The sequence below is a fragment of the Candoia aspera genome, chromosome 2 (genome assembly GCF_035149785.1).
Source record: "Candoia aspera isolate rCanAsp1 chromosome 2, rCanAsp1.hap2, whole genome shotgun sequence".
In the NCBI taxonomy this organism is placed as follows: domain Eukaryota; kingdom Metazoa; phylum Chordata; class Lepidosauria; order Squamata; family Boidae; genus Candoia; species Candoia aspera.
The window spans coordinates 215,132,187-215,159,646 of record NC_086154.1 but is presented as its reverse complement, the minus strand read 5'-3'; the positions used below and the strand labels follow the sequence as shown (position 1 = coordinate 215,159,646).

The 27,460-nt window shown below is 38.9% G+C and overlaps 1 protein-coding gene across 1 annotated transcript; it reads right to left on the bottom strand.

The window, feature by feature from the left end:
- Nucleotides 1-409: 409 nt before the first annotated feature.
- FEM1C (fem-1 homolog C) lies at nt 410-14,285 on the bottom strand. The gene is made up of 3 exons (XM_063295321.1): nt 14,129-14,285; nt 12,474-13,188; nt 410-3,700 (listed from the first exon to the last, which is right to left on the bottom strand). Exons 2-3 carry the CDS (start codon nt 13,015-13,017, stop codon nt 2,391-2,393), a joined length of 1,854 nt encoding a protein of 617 aa, XP_063151391.1. The 5' UTR covers nt 13,018-13,188; nt 14,129-14,285; the 3' UTR covers nt 410-2,390.
- Nucleotides 14,286-27,460: the final 13,175 nt, after the last annotated feature.

The window sequence follows — 27,460 nt, the reverse complement described above, 5'->3', positions numbered from 1 at the left end:
GAATACCACATGCTTTGCTTGATATTGACAGAAACATGCTGATCAACAGATTTGTTTTTTTTTTTTCAGATTTGGCAAGAAGTATATATAACAAATATCCACGTAAGTTTCGCATCTTTTTCTTAGCATGCAGAGCCAGGCTATTTTTATTTATTTATTTGATTTCTATAGCCACCCATCTCAGCAAGTGACTCTGGGAGGTTATGCTGAATGCACCCTCATAAATAGCTCAGTTCTGATTTATGGCTACATCACAATACATTGAGAATGGGCTCCATTAAATATTCAATGAACTGATATTATTTTCTTCACTTTCCTATTGTATGTCAAATTTCTGTTTGCATTTTTTAAATAAATCATGTTTTTATTACATGCACACGTTAAAAAATTTATTCTGTTAGACAAAAAGGATCATTATCCAGTTTAATCCTAGTGTATTTTAATTAACTTCTGTTACAAGATTTCCAAATGCAGGCATAATATAAACTGTGATTTATTTAAATTAAAAGTAAAGATATTCATCTTCCTTCCCTAGATGGCAAAACAGGAAGAGAAGAAATGAAAGACAAAAGCTTGAATTATTGCCTCTTTTGTTTTCATAAAGCTAATACTGTACATGGCTATATATATACTGTATTATATTCTCAAATATCAGTTTAAACACAGAGAAAAAGGACCTGTGTGATAATTTATATGAACAGCCATGATGTGCATGCCACATTCAAATAATCAAGGGAAGGTAGTAGTATTGTGTTTTTTAAAACCCCTGAATTACTGATTCATGACAATGTCGATGCACCAAACTGATTCGGAATTTTTCCAGGATCACCTACAAACATAAATTTATAGTAACCTACGTGTTGCATTTCTGAGCTGAAAAGGCTTTAGTATTATCATTAGCTATCAAATTAATAGAACTGCAAAACACCAATATTCTAGATATAAAACTGGAATATACATTGTATTCCACTCAAGGAAAAAAGAGGGTTTTATTTTCTTGAGAACCATTTTATTTAAGACAGTTGCAGGTCTAATATGCCATTATAAGTTCCATTATGAATCAACAATAAAGTGCTGAATTATATTAATTACCTGAATCTTAATCTCATTTGTAGTCTTCACTTATGGTTTCCTTATCAAGTCTAAAAAGCCCTTTCTGTAGTAGCCAAGCTGTTGTGCAAGTGTTAAAAAAATAGACAGCTTTCAGTGGAGGCTGTGTAGGGCCTCTGATGTTTCCATAAATATGGCTGAAAGATATTACAGAACAAAATGCATGCACATTATCCATAAGAGTTATTTTAAAATGAAGAAGGGGGATTCTACAGAAGGCTGCTGATTACAATCATATCGTTAATTGTACTAACTGAAAGCTAGATCTGACAAGCATCATGCCAACATGCTTTAGTTTCTTTCGTGGTTAAGTGACTTAAATTGTAATTTCAGACTGTCTGATCTAGTTATTCTTGCCAAATTTATCAAAAAGTTTCAGATTAAATTTGAAATGAAAACTCTTTATGTCTAGTCACATAGTCAGCCCCAGCAAAAACAACAGGGCAGAAGAGAAGACAGCAATACATTACTTCTCTCTGCTTGCAACAAGACTTATTAAAATAACTTTCACTCTTAATTTAAAGTGGGTTTGCCAACATGAGCACATTTTACTCCAAATTCAGCACAAAAGTCTGTAAAAAAAATCAATAGAAAGCAACTGCAGAAACAGCTAGGGGCAAAAAGTCAATTTAAAGTTTATACAGCTGACAAAATTTTCAAGAACTGTCGGGCTGTAAACGGTATATTCCCAAGAAAGTTCTAACGAACTGCAAGAACACAGTATCAGAGCTGGAACTAGCCAAGTGGTGCATAGAAATATGCCAACACAAAAACAGTCATATTCAAGCCAGTGCATAGAGAGGATAAAAGCACTTATGGTAATTGCAAATGTTAACAAGTCCTTACAACTTGTATAGTTCAGCAATGAACCCATTAGAAAAAAGTAGAAATGCTCAAGCAAGAACAAAAAGATGATTTCCCAACTATAGAAGATTCACACACCAGTAAGAATAAGACATCACCACGAAATTATTCAATTCAGTCCTAAACAACCAACAGGCAAACTAAACCAGAATAGACAAGCCTTTGGCTGACAATTTTAGTGAGTCCAAATATAGTGTTACATTTCTAAATAATCCACAAAATATATTATACGATATGTTTCTTTTAAATACTGGGTAACCAATTCTGCAGATCCATTTCTAATAATGATTTAGTCAATTATCAGGATAGACCAAGCTGAAAGAACAATGATGTGTCGCTGGCATATCACAACAGTGCTTGAGAAACAACGTTACTAACTCATGCTCCCACAGTTCCAAGAGTCTACAGTGAGACTATCATCTATGGAGCAAAACAAATTTCTCAAGTTTTTCTGGGATGTGCCCTTGGTAATTTATGCAGTGATTCACAATGACACGGGCAGCAAGACACTGCAGTGTAGTATGGTTGATGGGCTGGATCAAGTTCTTTGCCATCTCCTTCTCATCCAGCAGGTCAATAGCAGTTTGTTTATGTAAGTTTGTTGCATCAAAATGTGCACCTGACTTGATAAGAAGATTCATAATATCAGGATGGTTGTTCAGTGCAGATATGTGCAAAGCGCTGTTGTCATCAGAGTCTCTAGCATTTACATCAGCACCACATTCCACTAATATAGCAGTGACTTGCAAAGAAGGAAATTTACAAACTGGGTAGCGCCCCACACAAGTTGTGTTCTTATCAACAGCCAGGTGGAGTGGGCTAAAGTTATTCTTTCCCCTAGGGTGTAACTTAAGAAATCGATATATAGTCTGTTTCTTAAAATGGTCTTGTTCAGTACTACAAGGAACTTTTTCCAACAAGCAAATTAAATGCAAAATGATGGAAAGAGCTTTGTTCAGCTGAATTTGGTCAGGTGGACACTGAGTTTGTTTGATAGCACGTTCTATTTCAAGGACACTTTTGCACAGTATACTCATGAGATCATCAAATGTAACTGTTGTGCCCAGTAGACCTTTTGCCCTGTCCTGCAACATGAATGAAAAGAGTTCAGCAAATGATAAAAGACTGCTGGCAGTCATAGGGCTCAGAGGATCCAAATTACTCTGCTGCATGTCCAAAGCATATTTCCACAGATTGATACATCGTTTGAAGTTTCCAGAATCTGCATAGACAGCACCCCTGTACCGAATATAGTAGGATGTATCTGGGTGAGAAGGGCCAAGAATACGTTCTCTAATTAGCAATGCCTGCATTCTCATCTCATCAGGGTCGGCAATTAGGTTCTCTAACTCTTCAGCATTATTCACCTCCTTGGCATAATCATAGGCCATAATTAACGTTTGAGGTACAGGTTTGTTGAGAACATTAGTCCTATCACTGTACCTCATATCCATAGCTCTTTTCCAGTACTTCAAAGCACCGAGCAAATCTCTCTTTTTGTCCACAAATGTGGCTCCTAAGAGTTCCAGGGCATTGATACATTCTGCTTTGCTTGTCTCAACATGCTGAGTCAAAAAGTCAACTATGTTTGTGTGGCCTGTAACACTTGCAGAGAGAAGGGGAGTCATTCCATAACCATCTTTTTCCATCTTTGCACAATACTTCAGAAGCATCTTCATGATTTCCAGGCTACCAGATTCTGCACAGTCATGCAATGCTGTATTTCCTATTTAAAAAAAAAAGCAATGATAATGAATTATATTATAATCATTGGAGCAAGACTACATCTATTATAAGCATCTAATAAAAGAAAAATGCCTGTATAAATATCAAATACATTACCTAATTCCAGTTGCTGAAATGATAATGTTTCACGTCCTAAGTAGGTATGCAAATAAACAAACATCCAAGGGTAATATAATTCTATCGTCAGCATATCAAAAAGACTATATATTGAATCTTCATGTTCATATGTAAGAAAAATAATCAGTATTATATATGTACATATCTTAACATTTGCCAACTCAAAAAGCTAAGAGTGTTTTATCACAATTTTCCTGCAACTTTTCAGCAGACACTCTTACTATATTTATCCAGAAGTGTTCAAAGTATTTATAATGCCTGAAAATTCTATGTATTGTCCTTCTAACCAATACTCAGGCCTTTAGATAAGTGAGTAAAAGAGCACTGGAACAATGACAAGATCATATAGGAAGGGAGCTGTCTTTCTCTCTCTCTAAGAACAAGTGAGTAATGCCAAAATTCCTCTAGGAGAGAGACCAGTAACATTTTATTACCGAGGCATCATTGTGACAAAAACAACAACAACAAGAAAGTTATAAGTAATTGTGTCCAATTTTCACTTCAGTTCAAGCCTAATTTTCTTCTGCTATCCATCTTCAGGACAACCATACCCAGCCCACTGTGACAGCTACATCACAGTTTTTAATCACTTTTTCTTCATCGCAAAACATCTTGCTAAAATATTCCAGTAAATTTTATATAAAGAAACAGAGCAAAGGAGTAAACAGGTAATCAGTGTTCCTTATGTTTGCAGAATAGTAAAATAATTATCCAAATAAAATAAACAAAAACACAAATACAGGTATCTTTTTATGTTGTATATTAGCATTCCCAGCCTACAATTCACGTGATGTCAGCCCTACAAGTAGACCAGATCAGGAAACTGACTCTACAGGAAGACTAGAACTATATATTATAGCAACAGAATCTTGCCTGTGTTTCCCTTTCCTCCCTCTTAAACCCCTCAGAGTCAGGGGGAGCCAGTCTGAGTCTTTTTCTAATACTTTCCTATCCACTGGGCTTGAGACATGCTTCTGCATCTGTTGTCTTAATGGCTTTTGAATAGTTTCTCCAAGGTCATCTCTATGGCTCCCTATATGCAGGGCTGCAACTGGGGGGGGGGGGAGCAAGCAGGGCATGTGCCCTGGGCACCGCACTGGGGGGCACCAAAACGAGTGCTCGGGGGGCGCCAAAATGGGTGCGGAATCCATGTTTGCCCTGGGTGACACAGACCCTAGTTGTGGGCCTGCCTATGTGTGATGGACTAGGTTCTTCGAGAGCCAGGGTAGCATATTGGTTATAACATTGGGCTATAACTGGGAAAGCCAGAAGCAAATCCATCCTGAGCTATGGAAACTTGCTAAGTGATTCTGGGCCAACCACTCTTTCTCAACCAAGCCAACATCACAGGATTGTCAGGAAAAAAACAAAACAAAACCAAACAAGAACCTCATGCAGCCATGAACTCCTAGAGAAAAAGCAGAACATAAATCTAACTAATAAATAAAAATAAATTCTTGACAAATGATGCTCACCTTGTCAATTCAAAATGCTAAAATATTTCCTGATGAAACATCTATATCAAATTAGGTATTGAACTAACAGCCAGATATACTTATTTTAATCATTTTTAATAAATGTATGCACTATTTTAAACAGTGCAGCTCAACTGTAGTGTTATCCTCACTAAGGATAGGATGTATCAGTGGATTATTTCAAATATCAAAATGGTATATATATATTGATTCACAGGCAACTTTACCAATTTGCCAACTAAATTTAGGCACATGCTTGAAATAAGTCAACTTGTTTTTAATCCATTCAATCGTGTCCAATTCTCGGAGTCTGCCTGGACAAGTCCCTGCAGTTTCTTGGCAAGCTTTTTCAGAAGTGGTTTGCCACTGCCTGCTTCCTAGGGCCAAGAGAGAGTGACTGGTCCAAGGTCACCCAGCTGGCTTTGTGCCTAAGGCAGGACTAGAACTCATGGTCTCCCGGTTTCTAGCCTGATGCCTTAACCACTACACCAAACTGGTTCTCTTAAGTCAACTTGTATGTATCTCTAAACAGCAAATTGTCACAAAAACATGCTGTACTCGTGTAACAATGGTTACTCATAACCAAGTCCCAGTATTTTCTACAGGGGCATTCTGAATATTAAATAAATTTATGATTCTGAACTGAATACTGCTGGCTGGAGGTTATGAGTAGTTCAATATATGCAGAGGGCTGCAAGACTAAGAAAGGCTGATACAAAGCATTGCTTTGCTCTCCTACTGCTTTACTACGTAACTATCTTAGTAGATTCACCGTAAAATTATGCTGACATTCAAAAGTCTATCTTTATGATTACAGCACTTTCACCCTGCCTGTGCCCTATCCTAACACTGGGGTGCATTGCTGTGATGTTTCAAAATGGACTGAACAATATATTACTGAAAAGCTTGCTGCAAAAGTTTTTTTTTTTTAATGAAATGCATTGGTTTACAAAACTGTATACTTATTTCCCAGAAAGAGAAAAATATCTTTTTAACTAGCAGAGAGAGGTAACTGGGGAAACAATCAACAGGTCAGTCAAGTTAAGGATAGGAAGTACAATCATAGCAGCTTTAAAACAGATAAAGACATACAAAGTTTGATATCAGTTTAAACCTGGAAATTGCTAACTTTTGTCCCATTTCAATCAAATTCTAATGGATAGGGCTCTCACACACAAATACAAATCTAGCAGATCAATGATTAAATAAATAAAGCTGGGATAGAAAATAAATAAACTTCCATCCCACCATCAACCTTGGCCTAAACCTATCCACACAACAAGTCTACTTTCCTGGTGTCAATTTAATATTTTATGTATGTATGTATGTATGTATGTATTTATTTTCTATCCTGCCTTTATTAGACAATTACACTGCATTTTCTCAGACACTTGGTGGCAAGCCCATACTTAGTAAAGGTAAAGGTTTCCCTTGACATTAAGTCCAGTCATGTCCGACTCTAGGGGGCAGTGCTCATCTCCGTTTCAAAGCTGAAGAGCCGGCGTTTGTCCGTAGACACTTCTGTGGTCATGTGGCCAGCATGACTACACGGAACGCCGTTACCTGCCCGCCGAAGCAGTACCTATTAATCTACTCACATTTGCATGTTTTCGAACTGCTAGGTTGGCAGGAGCTGGGACTAGCAACGGGAGCTCACCCCATCACGCGGATTTGAACCGCCAACCTTCTGATCGGCAAGCTCAGCGGTTTAACCCGCAGCAGCACCGCGTCCCTTAAGCTCATACTTGCATACAGACAATTCCTCAACCTGAAGCAGATTCCACAAGCACAAGAAACAACAGGACAAGATGCCAATGTGGGAACTAGTCCTTGCAACAAACCCAGATGTCTTAACTTGCCCCTAAATCTACTTCAACAGCACCATTACAGGTCCCAACAAGTACATAGACAAGATTAGAGAAACCTTCACATATTCTTCCTCATAATGTGATATAAGACATCACCTGCCAGCAATGGCCCTCTCGATTCTATGCAGGACAAATGGGACAAACTTTGTACAAAAAAATTAATGGACAAAAGTTTGACATCAGGACCTAGAACAAGAACAAAGTAATATCAGAGCATTTTAACCTCCCAAGATACTTTACTGCAGACCTGCAGACCACAAAGTGACTGTTTTGTAAAAACAGGACTTTAACAATACAATTGACCAAGAAATTGTTGAACTCACATCAGAATGTTTCAGGCAATCTCAGAAGGTGTCAACAAACACAATGGGTTTTTATACATTACAATTGTTAATTGATAAGTTACAGTACTTATATGTCTCACATGTAATCTGCATCTGCATACCCAACCAAACACCACCACCCTTTTCACTCCAATTTAAATCCTACATCAATCTAGCCATTTTATGCATCTGAAGAAGTGAGCTGCAGCTCAGGAAAGTTTATGTCTTTTAACAAAATTTGTTAATCAGAAAAGGTGCTACAAGACTCCCGATTTTTGCCACTATAGACTAATACAGCTATCCTCTTACAATGGATGGGACTATGTCAGACACATGGATGGGATTGAGTGTTTCTTTTTTGTATTTCAGATATATGTTTTAAAAACCAACACTGTCTTATGCTTATTTTAGGTTTACACTACAGCTTCCATGTGTTTTCCTACTTTAAAACAGGGGAAACTGCTGTTACAGTATTTTTTGTCAATCATAATCCCAGGGAGCTTTGAGGACTGCAAGTTGTCTGCCCCAGTTTATGACATTAGGTCAGTTTGCCAGATTATCCTGTCTGTTACAGCTTGATTCACTGAGTCTAGAAATATGAAATAGAAAAAAAAAATCCTTCGTGCAAGCATTTACTTATCCTTACACTTTACTTAGACACAACCTTATAGAGCTTGCTATTTATAACTATCCACAAAAAAAGGATTAAAGAAGTACAATGTGTAATGGCCTTTCTCATCTTGAGAGAATACTTAATGTATTTATACCAAACAGTACATTATGCGACTGCTTATTATCTCTTCTAGCAACAAAAATTGTTTATAGATCAAACATACTTTGAATATTTTTATCTTTTACATACCAATATTACCACCAGGTCGAAAAATTCAATGGAATATTTTTATATTCTAACAATTCAAAGAAATATATTTCAAATAGTTATATATTTGACTTCAACGTCTTTCTTAACTATGTCCTTGATTTACTATTTAAGCTGTAAGCATTATCAGCATAGACGCTGAAAGCACTGTAATGCCCTTAGGATTTCATCATCAAGGCTTCAATCATACTCTGATGTATAATTATTGATTACACGTCAGTTAGCCTTCGAATTTCAAGTATTATACTAGTTTTGATTCTATCTTTATGAAAATTATAATTTGTAAGTTAATTATATCCAGTTGAACCACAAGTTTTCTTTGTCTATTAATTTAGGCTGCAATTTTATACATACGTGTCTGAGAGTAAATTCAAGGGAATTTTCTCCCAGATATGCATGTAATTGCCCTGTGCGGTACTGGAGTTGTAGCATGTGGTAACGTATGCTAATAAAGCAACATAGAAAATACCCAAATACATATATTTTTGTTTTCTACTTTTTCATCTATGTACTGGAGATATTACATATGCACAGAAATCTGTAGGTTTTACATATAATTTCACACTTTCTAAAGACAAGAATATTCTATTTCAAAGGCATATGAAATGCTACTTTTATTAAAATTATTTAAAATCTGGAAAATATTATAGCTTGATTAAATTGAAAAAATTCCTACAGATAGATTCTAGATTGGACATAATTCATAGTATTAAATCACAATTAAGCAAATTAGTATAGATAGTAAGTTTCAGTCAAGGACCACATAAAAATCAGTATATATTATACTAAAAGAAAAAAAAAATATGAATAACAAAATGGGGATTAATATATTTCTTCTGTCTGCCTCTAGAATATTCTACAATGTGTTCATTCATAGACACACAGCAAATCACATGCCCAGTTATCAAGAGTTTACATAGTTATTTTAAAAACTGAAATATTAAAAAATGCACCCACCCAGCATTTTTAAAATAGCTTTGCAGCAGTAATTTACCCAGACTTATTTCTCTATACTCTTACTAGCAAGATTTTCAAAGCCAGAAGCAGAGAAGCTTGACAGAAAATGATATTCTACTATCACTTCCACAGAAGATACAGTATATTGTATGCTAGAAGAAAATGATTTACATATATACATTTAACAAAGCTTCCCTGGCAATGAAACAGATGGCATCAGGAAAACTAATTATCTTTGGTAGATTTCATCAAAGTTTCCAGATTTTTGCTATTTTCTGATACAGACATAGGCATCAACCCTATATGCACTTGTATGTCCTACTGAATTTGGTGGTACATTTCCCCTAAACTTGAACCTATTTAAATGTGTCTTTAAAAACCAGAATACTTGAACTGATAGAAACACAAACACCTGTTCTAGTACAATCAAAAGATGATGTTCTATCATGCTCAGTCTGACAGAATACAATCCATAGCTCCATTGGTAAGTATTTACCAAGCTCCAATAACCTTGATTTCTAGTTACTGCTTCTGTTAATAATTTCAGTAAAATTACAAAATTTTAGAACTTGAATTATTTACACATTTTAAGCAGAAAATTAGTGTTATGAAGCCATCAAATTGTTTGGCTGGCTGGTTGGCACCAAGAGTCAAGTCCCCACTTGACCAGAGAGCTCAGTAAGTAATTGGGTAGTCACCCTCTCTCAGCCCGAACTACTTCACAGAATTGTTATTGTAGTGATCAAATGATAGAGATTCCATTTACACTGCTTTAAGCATAAATGATAGGGAAATGCAGTTAATCAGTAAAAAGCACACTGTTAAACAGAATACAGCAATGGACAAACTGACAACTGTTGGTAAAATTATTTGTGTTGCGCCCATAAGACAAAGATAGGGTGTAGTCAATAATTAAAAAAAAACAAAAAAACACCTCCTGAAGGTCCCCTCTCTCATAAACAATCAGTGTCATTCTTCAGTGACTGGAGGACAACATGCATACAAGAACCTATAAGATCCCACTTATCTAACTTCAGTTAGATTATATTATCCAAGTTCTTCATTAGTGAGAAAATTCTACTAAATTTTCAGTAACAGTTCAGTAACAGCTGTTTAGCTTGCAATGTTATGTGCAAGCTAAACAGTAGCTTGCAGATAACATTAAACCATGATTTATTATCATTTATGTAAAGCGGAAACTATCCATGCAAAGCACCGCTAGCAAATACTCTCCTTCCTATGCCCCCTTTTCCTAAATAAGTAAACTTATGTAAACTCAGAATAGATTCTGCTTTATTCTTCTTCCTACATAAGTAAGAAGAGGAATAAAGCAGAATCTGAGTTTAGCAAAGCCAGACATTTAAAATAAAATGTAAATTGCTAGTTTCAATTCTGGATTGTATCCGCAGATTGTTTAGCAAATTAGTGTTTATTTTAAACCATAAAACCTAGTTTTCAAGCAAGAGTTACATAAACTATTTTTTAAAATTTATCTCTTTACCTGGCCATGCAGTAAAATGGAAAGATGGAGTAATATATAGGAAGAGACCTTGGCAGAAAGTTAATATATCATGCAGGTTATGTATGAACCTGACTTACAACATACTTAAAAAAAATAATGTATAAAATGATACTGAGAATTTAAGGAAGGGAGGTTAGGTTTTGCTACCAAGTGTCAGTAACAGCAGTATACTTCTTCAGGTTATAAAAATAGAACTCATCAGACATTGCTGTAAGAGCAGAACTTATATTTCAGTTATGAGTCATTCAATAACACAGTGAAAACTGACAGGACTAGAAGTTCACTAAGCAAGAGCAAGCAGGGCATTAAAAAAACATATTTAGAATTTGTATAGTGATTTTTAATAACTGTGTTATAATCTTTGTAATAATCTGTGAGATAGGCTAATATAAATAGACTATTACCATGCTCTATGTGAGAAGTTAACAGGTTACTTTGTGAGTTCATAACTGAAATCACAATCAGACATCCCAAAAAAAGGAATCAGTCACTCAGCCTCAACTTATAACATCCCACTATCACACAGTATTTAATTGCATAATGGGCATTATTTAGCAAAAGTTAAATATTTTTTCACCTCTGCTGATTTTAAGAAGAGTGAAAGCTATGTGCAATGCCAGAGTTGTTATAACAATTTTTTTTTAAATGGGAAGATAGAATCAGGTGTATCTGAGTCAGAAACAGGCTAGTTAAAGTAAGATTAATAGTTGACTGGAGCAATGGTCATACACCTACTAAACAAGGAACTATGTTAAAAATGAGGAAAAGGTGTTATGAGAATTCAATCACATGTTTACAACTACAACAAAAAGACAAGGCAGGGCAGCTGCCATCACAGTATAAATTACAGGAACACTTTGAACATTGTTTCAATAGCCTAGGGAAGACCATAAGAAGAACACAAAGGCATCTGTTGGGATTCCAATACAACAACCTTTGTTTATTCCATAACAAAGTAACTAACTTTAGACAGTTCCTTATCATAAAATTTCAGCAGGTGGCAGCATCTGGCTAACCTTGTCTGAGTTCTGAAGCTAAGTAGAATTGGGCCTGATTAGGACTTGAATGAGAAACCACCAAGGAAGTCCAGGGCTATAGATTAGAAAGGTGACAAAATCCCAGAAAAAGGAAACAGCAAACTTTCTATACTTTTGCCAAGAAAACTACATGGATGTTTCCATGTAGTCATCAGGAACTGAGATTTGACTCATGGGCACCTTTCTTTTATCACAGGTAGCCGATTTCAAATAAATAACGTATCTGTAAAAAGACACAACAACCTTCTATTTAGTATTCAGTATGTGATGAAATTCATAACCAAAAAAAAAACTAGGTTCCACACACTTTTATAAATAGGATACATCACATTATCCCAAAATATACATTCATATTGGATCAATTATATACACAATACTAGCAGAATATACCCTTTAGAACATTACATTATTTTTTAAAACTATCATTTATATGATAAAGCTTATTAAAGCCAAGGTAAACACTAGAAGAACAAACTAAAATGTGGTTTAGTCTGCTCAAACTTTGAACCTTTGAGATGAATATTCTGAAGAGTTTTTTAGGAGCTTCCCTGTTGAAAATGGATACTGAACTCACCTTTGACACTTTTTCTATTTACATCAGCCCCTTTCTCGAGTAAATACTGAGCAATTTCTTTGTGTCCTTTGTAGCAAGATATCATAAGACATGTATGTCCATGACGGTTAGACACTTCCAAGTCTGCTTTGTGTTCCACAAGGTACTTTACAATTTCTAGGTGACCATCAAAGCAGGCAGCTCTGAGAGGTGTTGAGTTTGTCAAAGTGGTATTGTTGACAGATGCTCCATGATTTAATAAAGACTGGACCACTTTCAAATGACCAGCTGCTGATGCTGCCCATAGTGGTGGTGCACCTTCAATAGTCTCACCATCAAAATTCACAGAACCACCAATTTCAATAGAAGCACTGCAATGTTCCAGTAGATGTTCCACCATGTCAAGATGCCCATATCGGGCTGCCATTAGAAGGGGGGTGGCACCATTTGTTTTTTCTGACATCAGCAAGGCCACCTCTTCTTTAGTTTTATTCGCCAGCAATTTGGTGAGGAGTCGCAGCTTGCCATCACGAGCTGCATTGAATACGGCTGTCTTAAGATCCATTTAGTCTTTTCCTCTCAATTGGATTTGTTCTTCAGAAGCACGATGAATGCAATCACTGGGAGCACAAATTTGGATATTGCCCTGTGAAGTGTCCCTGGTGGATGTGTTACTTCTGTATACAACATCAACTTTCAACATGGGACCTCCAAAGCAAGTGCTATACTTAGCAGCCTAGAACAAAATACATACATTGTACAAATGTTTTTCTTTACCAGCAAGTGAAACACTTGAGAACAATACCTGTGCCCTTGTTTACACTCTCCTCTCAGAAGCCCCCTCCAAAAAACCCAACTGAATTCAATAATTTTCTCCCAGCTTTTAGCCATCAGAATTAAGGTGTAAATTATTATAGTAATCCCGTGAAGTAATCTTGCTCATCCAACCCTGAAATCCATCACAGAAACAATGCTTTCTGACAATCTAGTGGCACGTAAGATTGCAACTGCTTGGTTGGTCACAAAAAAGTAAAGATGTTAGTGTCTGGGATTTAAGTTTGTGCTGCAAACGTCACAGGCACAGATCTCACTCCAACCTCAAGCATGAAGTGCGTCCTCAGCCTCGAGGAGACTTGAAGTATATACCTTTCTGCCAGCTTTTCCTTTATCTCCTAGACGATTTAGCGGCCACGAATATCTGATCCTATTCCTCCCCCCGAAACTCGACACTCACATCGAGGACCTTAACCTATCTTAGGATTTCTCTTCCCCCTCCCGCCGCCGCCGCTGCCGCTGCAAAATCGTTGCGGGCACGACGCGACTCTGAACGCCCTTCGTTTCTGCGCCCGCTTTGTCAGGACTTCTTCCCTGGGGAAGCTCCGGTGGCGAAGGGCAGCAGAAGAAAGAAGCCACCGGCAACCCTTGGCTTCAGGAAAGTCCCCACCTCTGCTCCCCAGCCGGCGGCCGGTCCTGTTCCACTTTCCCTTTACCCGCCCTCAAGGTTTCGCCGCCGCCGCTCAACCGCTTCACTCCCCTTTACTATCCCCGGCAGGCGGGCGGGCAGGCTCCTCGAAGCCCGAGAGGGAGGCCGGGGCGGAGACTACGGAGGGGGCTCTCTCTTTCCTTCCCCGCCTGAGCAGGGCAGGCAAACAGTCCTGGCCGGGGAAACGAACTACCTTCCCGAAGCGTGTTGAAGGATCGCGTCGGCTCCGCTTTCTGGAGCAGCCTCCTCGCCGCTTCTTACAGCGAAGCCTCCGCCAGCGCCGCGCCCCGTTCCCAACGCAGCTCCTCCATGACAGGGCAGGCGCTCCCGACAGCAACGACCGAGCCTCCACCCTCCCCTCCCCTCCCCTCCCCTCCCGCGAATAAACACACCCTACCTTACTACCGCCGGCCTCTCTCCATCCCTCCCCTCAGATTAGGCCCAAATGGGGAAAAGCGTAAGCCGCGGGAGGGAGAGGCGGGTCTCGGAGAAGAACAAGTTAGGTTGAGAGCGCAGGAACGAAGACGGTTGGGAGAAGGCGAGGGCGGGTGCTGAGCTGAGCTGGGGAGGTGCGGTGCAGTAGGCTGCTGACTGCTGACTTCTGGACTGAGGGAAGTCGGAGAAGTCGAGTCGCGCAACGCCGGACTAAATTAGCACATAATGGAGGCGGACGGGCGCCAAACGAGCGTGGCCTATGAGCAGCCCGATTCCCTGAGGGTTTCCCTGGCACACTGCCAGTCTGACTCAATTTCCCGCCCGCTGCGTGCAATCCGCCGAGGGGGGAAATGGGCGATTTTTTCGGGCGTGTGTGCCGGGGCGGGCAGAGGGAGCGTGACCTACAAAGTACTGATTACGGGCCGAATTTAATTCTGACTACAGTAGTTGCTCGGCGGGCTGAGATTCAAAAAACGAAGAAAATATGTTTGAGGATTTTGTTGTGTCCTCAGTGCTTTGGTTTCTCGGAGTTAATGCTTAAGCACTTTGGGTATGCTCACAGGCACTTCGGGGAAAGTCGCTTCGCAGAAATAAATATATAAATATTCTCTGTATATATTCAGAAGCATTGAGGTCTTACACGTATTTATTTACTTATTTATAAACACTAATAAGGATGCAGTTTAATCCTTTGTGCCAATAATATGGTTAATATTCGTTAGAGTAAATCTAGATGTGAGCGATTGAACTGGGTGAGACTTCACTTTCATTACTTCGGTGACTCTATTCTGAACTGAGTCTGGATCTAACCTCCTGTGTCTGGACATGACTATACTGTAAGTGTAAAACCACTCCCAAGCAGAAATTGTAGTATTTCCATCTAAAGGCATTGTGCAGCAATTTCATCTTTCCTTCTGAAATATTTTTTTCTATACGTTAAGAAAAAAAATCCAAAACTATTGGTGAAAAATGGGAGGGTTGCAAATGGATCTCTATAAAATTTCATGAAAAAAATGAGATGTATAAAAACCACCTTTAGAAGGGCCCTCAGTTGGTCTTAGACGTCAGTTTGTATTCTATGCAAAATCTGGAGTGTTTAAGAAACGAAAACTAGATGAGCCGAAAGACTTAAATTGATATAGAATGAATAACTGGGTTATTACTCAAGTGTGTGATAAGTTCAGTATTAATTATAATGTATCTATCTGAATTCTTGCCTGATGCCCAATTGGTTTCAACTTGGGCAGGATTTTCAGTAGTGACAAATTCCATCATTACTGTTGGCTAAAACTGAGAGGCTTCAGCAAAGGATCGTTACCTTGTCGTAGTGCTGGAGCTTGAGCACCTCAATGATGCCATGAGCTAAACCGTGAAGGGCCACCCAAGACGGGAAGGTCATGACAGAGAGGTCAGACTAAATGCGATCCCTGGGGAAGGTAATGGCAACCCACCCCAGTATTCTTGCCATGAAAACTAAATGGATCAGTACAACCAGAGATATGTCGGTATACAATCGGAAGATGAGACCCCCAGGTTGGAACATGGCCAAAATGCTACTGGGGAGGAACAGAGGATGAGTTCAACTAGCCCCTGACGTGATGACGCAGCTAGCTCAAAGCCGAAAGGACAGCTAGCGGCTGACGGTGCTGGTGGTAAACGGCGAATCCGATGTTCTAAGGATCAACACACCACTGGAACCTGGAATGTAAGATCTATGAGCCAGGGCAAATTGGATGTGGTTATTGGTGAGATGTCAAGATTAAAGATAGACATTTTGGGTGTCAGTGAACTGAAATGGACTGGAATGGGCCACTTCACATCAAATGACCACCAGATCTACTACTGTCGACAAGAGGACCACAGAAGAAATGGAGTAGCCTTCATAATTAATCGTAAAGTGGCTAAAGCAGTGCTTGGATACAATCCCAAAAACGACAGAATGATCTCAATTCGAATTCAGGGCAAGCCATCTAACATCACAGTGATCCAAATATACGCCCCAACCACAAATGCTGAAGAAGCTGAAGTAGAGCAGTTCTATGAGGATCTGCAGCACCTACTGGACGACACGCCTAAAAGAGATGTTATTTTCATCACAGAAGACTGGAATGCTAAGGTGGGCAGTCAAATGACACCTGGAATCACAGGTAAGCATGGCCTGGGTGAACAAAACGAAGCAGGACATAGGCTGATAGAATTTTGCCAAGACAACTCACTCTGCATAACAAACACTCTCTTCCAACAACCTAAGAGACGGCTTTATATATGGACTTCACCAGATGGACAACACCGAAATCAGATTGACTGCATCCTTTGCAGCCAAAGGTGGCGGACATCTAGACAGTCGGTAAAAACAAGACCTGGAGCTGACTGTAGTTCAGATCATGAATTTCTTCTTGCACAATTTAGGATCAGACTAAAGAGATTACGGAAGACCCACAGATCAGCTAGATATGAGCTCACTAATATTCCTAAGGAATATGCAGTGGAGGTGAAGTATCGATTTAAGGGACTGGACTTAGTAGATAGGGTCCCGGAAGAACTCTGGACAGAAGTTCGCAACATTGTTCAGGAGGCGGCAACAAAATACATCCCAAAGAAAGAGAAAACCAAGAAGGCAAAATGGCTGTCTGCTGAGACACTAGAAGTAGCCCAAGAAAGAAGGAAAGCAAAAGGCAACAGTGATAGGGGGAGATATGCCCAATTAAATGCAAAATTCCAGAGGTTAGTCAGAAGAGATAAGGAATTGTTTTTAAACAAACAATGCGCGGAAGTGGAAGAAGACAATAGAATAGGAAGGACAAGAGACCTCTTCCAGAAAATTAGAAACATTGGAGGTAAATTCCAGGCCAAAATGGGTATGATCAAAAACAAAGATGGCAAGGACCTAACAGAAGAAGAAGAGATCAAGAAAAGGTGGCAAGAATATACAGAAGACCTGTATAGGAAGGATAACAGTATCGGGGATAGTTTGATGGTGTGGTCAGTGAGCTAGAGCCAGACATCCTGAAGAGTGATGTTGAATGGGCCTTAAGAAGCATTGCTAATAACAAGGCAGCAGGAGACGACGGCATCCCAGCTGAACTGTTCAAAATCTTGCAAGATGATGCTGTCAAGCTAATACATGCTATATGCCAGCAAATTTGGAAAACACAAGAATGGCCATCAGACTGGAAAAAATCAACTTATATCCCCATACCAAAAAAGGGAAACACTAAAGAACGTTCAAACTATCGAACAGTGGCACTCATTTCACATGCCAGTAAGGTAATGCTCAAGGTCCTGCAAGGTAGACTTCAGCAATTTATGGAGCGAGAATTGCCAGATGTACAGGCTGGGTTTAGAAAAGGCAGAGGAACTAGGGACCAAATTGCCGGTATCCGATGGATAATGGAAAAAGCCAGGGAGTTTCAGAAAAACATCTATTTCTGTTTTATTGACTATTCTAAAGCGAACTTCTGTCCAATGTTGCCTTTGACTGTGTGGACCATAACAAATTGTGGCAAGTTCTTAGTGGTATGGGGATACCAAGTCATCTTGTATGCCTCCTGAAGAATCTGTATAACGACCAAGTAGCAACAGTAAGAACAGACCATGGAACAACGGACTGGTTTAAGATTGGGAAAGGAGTACGGCAGGGCTGTATACTCTCACCCTACCTATTCAACTTGTACGCAGAACACATCATGCGACATGCTGGGCTTGAGGAATCCAAGGCTGGAGTTAAAATTGCTGGAAGAAACATTAACAATCTCAGATATGCAGATACCACCACTTTGATGGCTGAAAGCGAAGAGGAACTGAGGAGCCTTATGATGAAGGTGAAAGAAGAAAGTGCAAAAGCTGGCTTGCAGCTAAACCTCAAAAGAACCAAGATTATGGCAACCAGCTTGATTGATAACTGGTGAATAGAGGGAGAAAATGTAGAAGCAGTGAAAAACTTTGTATTCCTAGGTGCAAAGATTACTGCAGATGCTGACTGCAGTCAGGAAATCAGAAGACGCTTAATTCTTGGGAGAAGAGCAATGACAAATCTCGATAAAATAGTTAAGAGCAGAGACATCACACTGACAACAAAGGTCTGCATAGTTAAAGCAATGGTGTTCCCCGTAGTAACATATGGCTGCGAGAGCTGGACCATAAGGAAGGCTGAGAGAAGGAAGATCGATGCTTTTGAACTGTGGTGTTGGAGGAAAATTCTGAGAGTGCCTTGGACTGCAAGAAGATCAAACCAGTCCATCCTCCAGGAAATAAAGCCAGACTGCTCACTTGAGGGAATGGTATTAAAGGCAAAACTGAAATACCTTGGCCACATAATGAGAAGACAGGACAGCCTGGAGAAGATGCTGATGCTAGGGAGAGAGGAGGGCAAAAGGAAGAGGGGCCGACCAAGGGCAAGGTGGATGGATGATATTCTAGAGGTGACGGACTCGTCCCTGGGGGAGCTGGGGGTGTTGACGACCGACAGGAAGCTCTGGCGTGGGCTGGTCCATGAAGTCACGAAGAGTCGGAAGCGACTAAACGAATAAACAGCAACAAAACTGAAAGGAGGGAGTGGAAATGAAATAGTCATATTGCTGCCGTCTTGTAAGTAGGCTTACACCTGTTTAGCTATGGAAAAATTGCAGTTCATGGGTTTTATTGTAATGTCATGATGTATCCCATATGTATTCTTGGTATATTGTGCTTTCTTTTTTCAGCCAGATCATACCAAATATGAAATCATGCACTATGCATGTCCTTTTGAAATGGTGGTATTATGCTGTGTGTGAAGCTTTCAGTTGCTTTGCTTGTAGAACTTTGCAAGCAGGCTGACAATACAGTAAATATGTGTTGTTTATGTACGTTAAGCAAAAGCTTCAAGCAGATAGCCAGAGATGTATATTTTTGCTGCTTTTATAGTGTGGTGCAGTATTTAAGGCAGTGCTTCCCAAACTTTTTCCTTCATTACCCAAAACTGCTTATCAGACAGTCCTTTTTACCCAATGTGGGTAAAACACACAAGTCAATTTAAATGTCCCTGTTGTGATTGGGTAATGGGTTCGTGTGCATCCTTACCCAAAGAAAAAACCCTTTTATGCAATTTGGGGTAATCTCCCCATGTTTGGGGAGCAGTGGGTTAAGGTTTTGGACTAGGAGCAGGGAGACCCAAGTTCTAGCCTCCCCTCAGCCACCAAAACTTTCTGGGTGGCTTTGGGCCAGTCACTCTATCTCACCCCAACTTACCTCACAGGGTTATTGTTGTGAAGAAAGAAAAGGAAGAGGGAGCTCCTCTATAAAGGGGGAATATAAATCTAATAAATATTCATGGGTTCTGCTATTGTTCTCTGCTAAGCACAGTTCTGATTGTGCAGGCTGGCTGAAAAAGCATCTTTTACTGCTGATTCTAGTCTTTACTGTGAGAAGTTTTTAAAGTTTTTTTTAATTAAGTTATGTTGGCATTTTTCTCTGTAGATTGAGTGGTGGTCCATGCTGAGTGGACTTCCCCCTAGTTTTGTGTCCCTACGACCAAAATGAGTGGAAAGAGCCTTGTTTCAAGTTCTATATAGGGTGCAAAGATAACGTTAAAAATAAATTAAACTTTGGTCTATCAGAAAACAATCTCAAAAACATTTTGGGGGAATATTTCAAGTCAAACCTAAATTCAAAGCAAAACACTTTTTTTGTTTTCATTTTGTATATTTCCCTAGTGATCAACAGCGAATTCCAATTAAGGTTGGAATTTAGTGAGGAAGCAAGTGTAGGCTGATAACATTAAAAAAAAGTCTGGTCCTCAAAGAAAATAAAACAAAGGTATTCATCCCTGACATTTATGCTCAGAGTATGCTAACACTACTGTATAGGTCAAGATGGAGAAACCAAAATAAGATAAGTAATCAAAGAATAAAATGGCCTTCAGCATGATAGGTTGAATACAGTAGCTAAGATTACAATTCTAAACATCCTTAAGATCCAGTCCTAAGAAGAAAGTGGCATCTCTTTTAACTGAAGAGTTATTTTGGAACACATGATTCTACTTCTGCACATTTTGAGGGACATTTTAAGCTTCCAGTTCGTTTCTAAGCATAACCTGTACCCTAAACAGTTTGCATACAGTAATTACCTTATTATCCTGTGGGTTCATTCAAATTCTTGATGGAGTTCTGCTCCATATTCTAGCCAATAGCAGAATTATACATGGTAGGCATGTAGGATATGATTTTCTCAGTTATATTTTAGAATGTAGTAGTCCTTGTCCTGGTGGTCCTGAATAACTGTTTAAAGTATTCAACTGCTTAGTAAAAATAATTTAACACATAGCTATTGAATTGTTTCCCTTTTTTCCTGCTATGATATTTTAATAATTTGCATAGCATTGTTATATTGGTTTATTGTATATAAAATCCTTTGTTGGCCTGAAAATCCTGGAACAGTTTTAGTGACATTGTTGGATTGGAAAATGTGGGCTATAAATACCATCCTATAAATATCATAGTAAACTCATTCTCTTGGGTGCCTGTTTTCATGTAGCCAAAATAATATTATCTGTGCCAAAGAAATCTGCAATCTTAAGGAACCACAAGGCTTGTACAATTTTTCTTTTTAAGAAAAGAAGTGCTACAGCAGAATACCAAAAACAGGTCAGTGAGAAGTGAAAGCATCCACCACTGTGAGAAAACAAAAGCTGGGAAGAGAAGCAACAGAATGAACTGTCCTGAGAAAGGTCATGGCTGCCTGGAACAGTAAAGAAAGGATTTTGTACAAAATATATTTTGCAGGTTCATCTTGGTTTTAGGAATATTAAACAATAACTTTAAAACAACACCACTTCACCCAGACACAGAAAGTACTGTTCCAGCTTAAAAAACATTTAAAGGGATGTAGCAGGACAATCTATTTTATCTTAGGGTTCTTCTGGTGTGGGTGTGTTAACATGAATTTCTCCAGCCCTTGAGTCAACAGTAAAGTATGCCAGCATAAACAGGAATGTATGGCAGCATAGATCCAGCCAATAGTGGAGCCCTAATCTACATCAGTTGCAAAGACAATCAATATGTACTGCTAGAGAGTGGCTGTAGCCAGCTCAATCCAGAAGTAGCCTGTGAAATAGAATGACACAAGAACAGACAAACTACCCCCACCCCACTTATAAGAGCAAAAACAGTGGCACATAAAGCCCCTTACCAAAAAACCTCTGATATGTTCATTGGTGGTGGTATCCAACCCTCACTGTTCTAAATTCTCTGCAGTACAGATCTAGTCTTCTCCTAAAGAGAGCACTAACCCTGTGTTTTAAGCCCAGGGTATGCTAAATGTATGTTTAAAAACAAAAATTGCATTCTATCAGAAGAGCGCTATAGAAGAACCTGTGTAATGTCTGAGAAGGGCCTTCCAAAGTAGTGGTTAACCATTATGCAGACAGATGCCTCTGCAGAAGCAAGGTATCTAGTTTCTCCTACAGCTAAAGCAAAACTGGTCATAGCACTGCATAGCTACTGGAGGAAAAGGGGCATGCCCGCAGCAACCTAAAGTGGTTAATAGGAGCTGAGCATACCCCAGCTCTTGACTGCATTCTCCTGACTGTGTCTTCACCAACACTGTCAGTGATGCATTTTAGATTTTGTCCTTGGCAAGACTTGTGTTGCAGAGAGAAGGAAAATATTTCTTTAAAACCAGAACTGTTAAATGTAAATTTAAGTTGCTTAAACATGGGGCTGGGGACGAAATAAAGCAACATTACGCAGGCATGTCCGTTAAAAATAGCAGAGCATCTTTGTGCTGTGGTTAGAGGGTTGTGAGGATGAGCCATTAGTGTTGCTATGAATGGCAGGGGTGCAGGAAGAACCCGTGAAATGGGACAGTTCCCAACTTTTAAGTTGGTTATGTCCAATAAAAGATATTGATCCACCTTATATTTTGAACATGTTTACAGTACTTACTGGATTTCCAGAATCGTGAAAAATTGTTTACAGTTTGAATATCTTGCATTAGGCAGGCATATCCATTAAAAATAGCAGAGCATCTTTGTGCTGTGGTAATATATGTTCAAACATATATTAAATCTCTCAGAAAGTAGCTCACTAATTTAAGAAGAATCTGTATTCCATCTATTTGGCAGTCATTGTTTAAACTATTGCTTGTTCACTTGTATAAGCCTGAAGCCTATGAATACAATCATGCTGTTTCATCATGTGGAAAAAGTGCACCTCTCTATCATTAGAATATTCTAAAAGATGATTTATAGGTGAACAGCAAAATAGCTGTTCCCATTATACCTAGTCTTCCTGTAACAGAGTGAGAAAGTCTGTGGATATATACAGAACTGAGGATAAAATTAACAAGACTATAGCTATCAGCATCCTGAAGCCTCCAACTCCTACTTCCATCAGGGAGTGTCAGCCTTTCAGGGTAGTCCAGACAAGAAGCACAACAGTGAATACTGGCTCTATCTTTATTAAAAGGTTACATTAACAGAATTTTGCAAGTCTGAAAGTATTCCTACCCTCCTCACTCTCCAGAAAACTAGGGAGGGTCCCTTGTGAAATGCTTCCCATGCTCCCTCTGCTTCTGTGGACTGAGATACCTTTTGTGTAACAGTTGTGTAGTCTGCAACTCTTCCTCCTGTCTCCCAAGTTCATTCCCACATACCATTACAGGGAGGAAGAACTTAAAGTGTTATCACTGGGAACAAATTAGAATATATTACAACAAAAATGCCAATAGGAAGTTTGTTTATTGAACAAATTTATATGGCTGCCCATCTCACACAAGGTGACTCTAGGCGGCATACAATGATGTTATTCTCTTGCTGCAGAAACATGGTTAAATTGTGACCTGGCAGATTCTTTCCTGAATGTTTACACTGTCTTTTAGGAAATTAATCTGAAGACTACTCCCAATAGAAACCACAATGTACAAATAAGCTTCTGGGTAGACAAATCATAAAGCACAATATATCTCTAGTGACAATAGCTTTTGATAATTTATTGGTATGCTGCCTGACTCCTAATGACTCTGGGCACCTCACAACAATGAAAGAAATTACAATAAAATCAATAAAAATCTATGACAAATGTGACAGACCAGATGGAATGAAACGGGGGATCTCACTCACCAAAGGCCTGGTCTTCACTACTCTTCTGAACAACAGCAGAGTAGGGGCCATCCAGATCTCACATGAAGTAATCTTGTGCTCCTGCATTGACTTTCAGAATCACACAAGCAGGTACTGAAAGACAAGGGGTCCTTCTCCCCTTTATATGCAGTAAAACATCTTTCAGGCAGTTATGGCTTCCACACACTGTTGATTACAGTACAATGTGTTTTTTTAAAGCTGAACTGCTATTACTTTGAATTACAGGATGCTACTGGGGAAGGTGCATGCTATTTATATATAAGCAGGAAAAGCTAAGCCTATCAGCTTGTGAAACTAGTTAGAACTATGATATTGAACAGATCACATCTCTTGACAAGTTGTGAAATACAGTAGAACAGGCAAATTGTCAAAGATACAATGAGAGGATGTCCCTGTTCTCTGCTTCCCTGAAGGATTGGTAAGTAGAAAAGATCTGCTTTCTTGAGAAGAAAATGAAAGCAAAGGAACAAACATTTGCTGACAAAAAAAATGGACTTGAAAAAACGAAGTGACAGCAACTGAAGCCTGGAAACTTAGTCCTGTTGGTTGCCAAAACATATGGCCTTTCCAGCACCTCCCACATTTCACTCAGTTACGGGGTGTGCTTCTTGTACCGACAGAGCACTCTGCTGCTTGTCAAGTGCCCACTGAGCAGCAATTAAGGTTCTCAAACATGCCTCACTTCAGAGGCGTGTTTCAAAAGACTTCGGTATCAATCTTGACTAGGTAATACCATGACAGACCAAATACTTTGCACAAGATACCATTACTTTGTGTCTTTCTATATATCATCTAAAAGTTATTTACAGCTGTTTGAAAGTGTTTTGATACTCGTTTTTTAAACAGTAGTTTCTCTGTGCCTCAGTCTAATGAGTAACATTTTAGCTAGCAGTTTATTTTTGTTACGGATCTGAATAGTGATATAGCTGTTGTGCAATGACTTTATCTATGCTTCAAAATACCTAAGGGCCAAGGTACATTATACATGACACCAAGAGTGTTTTCCTGCTTCAAATTGTCTGTTAGCTGTTTTGCCCTTCCTGGCTTTCTGAGATGTAAATACATATTTGAAACAAACAGCTGTTGTGGGAAATTACAAAAAATGGCATGTGCAGCATCTCTTCACTCTTCTACATGCACACATATGAAAACCCCTGGTAGAGAGCTGGGGGTGGGAGGCTAACAACAGAACTGAGAAATGGCATTCAAGGAAAGTGTGTATCATCTGCCCAATGTCACTTTTCCATTCAGGGGCATCTGGCTAGAAATACCTTTTCTTCCTCAAAAAGTAATCAGGTAGTTTTTCAATATTGCTTGTATTACATGATGTGGCTTTAAGGCACAACTACAGACCCAGATGTCTTGACTCCTGCCCTTTATCTCCATTCTAGTCCACCATTTATTCCAGTCTGTAGGGCAGACAGAAAAGGAGCAAGGGTTAGGAAAGTCAGAACCTTCTTTTTACAGCATTTAAACCCTCCACAGCTTCAAGATAAAGGCCTTTTTGTGTAGCTGAAACATAAAATACATCTGCTTAGAATGTGAGAGATAACAACTACTGGAGGAGAATCCATGAAGAGGAATTAACCTGACTAAGGGGGTAGTTGTGATATTTATGAAGAAAGATTAAATAAATTAAAATATATTCAGTTTAACTAAATGTTAAACAAAGTAGAGTTACTGGGAATAAATTAGCACAAGTGCAGAAAAATTTAAAAGTAGTATAAAAGGCCATCTTGATAATTGTCAATGCTGCAAAAATACTCGTTAGTTTTCACAAGCTCCGTCTCTTCAGGGAAAATAAAACTGGCAGCTCCCACTCAGGAGACATTATGTGAAGAAAATCCAATGACAGACATTTAGGCCCCTATTATATTTGCCATAACTCATTTTCTTTTTCTTATCTTGAATTACAACTTGTATATTTTATCCCAATTGTAAAGCTGTATTAAATAACATATAGGAAGGCAGGATATAAATCTTGGTACTAAAATGCCCACTGCATCGTGGAAGCAGAAATACTGCAAGTTGATCTAGAATTCCATCACTAACCTGAGAAAGAGGATGTGTTTAATTTTATTTGTCCCTTCTCAATGCATAAAGAAATAGTAAGAGTAGCTACCATTGCTCTAAAGTGAAATGTTTGAGATGTAATGTAAGAGAGACTTAGCATGAAGAAAGCTGGCAAGTGAATTTGTCTTCCTTTATCCCATGTTTCCCCAATCTGGTGCCCAAGAAATATGTTGGATTCTAATTCCTGTAAACCCAGCTGGTTTGCTGACATTACCGATTGCTCTGAACAAATGAGAAGATTCAGCTTCTTACTCCTAGGCCATTCTGTTCAACAATAGAACTTGTGCATGGATAGTGGGAAGAGATACATTTTGTTGCTTCATCAAAATAGTGCCATTTAATACTTTACTTGTTCTTTTCGTTACTTCAACTCTAGTATAACATAAAAATGCCTGTATAATAGTTGACTTTTATGAAAATACTTGAGGGCAGATATATTAATATTGTCATGGCAGATATATTGTCTTCAGATATACTTCTGAAGAACTGAAACAGCCATTACATGACATGTTATTCACTTTAGTTATTGCCCAAGTTAGTTGGACAGAGATTACCAGAAATAAGTTAAGAAAAGATTATTGGTAGGGCACCATTTTAATAAAGTATTATAAAGGCATACTTCTTCAACAAGGAAAATTAGGTAAGAATGCATGTCAATATCTCTATTCTGTTTTCATAGGAAACTAGTGAACCCTGGGAAGAGATGAATCTATGCTTGGCAAATTGATAAAGTGCATGCCACAAATGATGTTATATCATTTGTGTCAGTGACAACTGTGTAAGAATTAAAGCACAACTGAGGGTCTGTACAACTTCTGGGTTTGTATAAATATACTCCAACCCATTGTGTTGTATTCCATAGAAGTTATGTAGTCCCATTTTTCCTACTATTTCCTGCCAGAAAAGCATTGGTAATATTGAATACAAGTCCTCGTGCTAGCTGCAATGTGATGTTTTATTTATTTATTTATTTATTTATTTCCCCGCCTTTATTATTTTTATAAATAACTCAAGGTGGCAAACATACCTAATACTCCTCCTGCCTATTTTCCCCACAACAACAACCCTGTGAGGTGAGTTGGGCTGAGAGAGAGTGACTGGCCCAAAGTCACCCAGCCGGCTTTCATGACTAAGGCGGCACTAAAACTCACAGACTCCTGGTTTCTAGCCCAGTGCCTTAACCACTAGACCAAACTGGCTCTTTAGTTCAGTTTTAGTTTGGCTTAGAGCAGAAGTGCAAAAAGCAGAGCCCTCGGCATCCTTTTTATGCCCCCCATCTGACCCACAATAGCTGGAGCCAATGTTTAGGTTTCATTTTACAGTTTGGGTAAGTTTTAAGACCGTTAAGACAGGGCTGCCAGATCTGGGTAGCAAAAATTCAGATGGCCACTCGATGGCAGCAAAGTGACACAGAAAACCCTTATGTTTTGCTGCATCATGTGGTTGTCCAGAGTTTTGCAGCCAGATCTGATAGTCCTAGTCAAGGAGCAAACTAGATTCCTGAAGGTTTATAAATGCTTAAGGTACTCCTTTCACTCCTTACAACTCCTGAAACTCCATCCCCAAAGATGCTCAGAACCTACCCACTGCTGAATTGTAATTCTCAACATGCAGTGCACAACCTTTTGTGGCCCTCAGGCTTACAGAAATTGTGCATCTCTGGCTTAGCATACTGTGAGAACCTTGACAATTGTGTATTATTTTATAAACCATAGTTCATTTGTCCTTGGGCTGAATTCATTAGTTCAAGATTTAACAACTGCATTCTCAAAACATGCCCAGTTTGATCAGTTTTTCTTCTTGGTTGGGGGAGAGGGTAGCTTATTGTGAAAACTTAGTCTATTTGATTAGTTTCTAAATCAGTGTGTTGTATGAATGCAGGTTAATTCAATAAGTGGATTG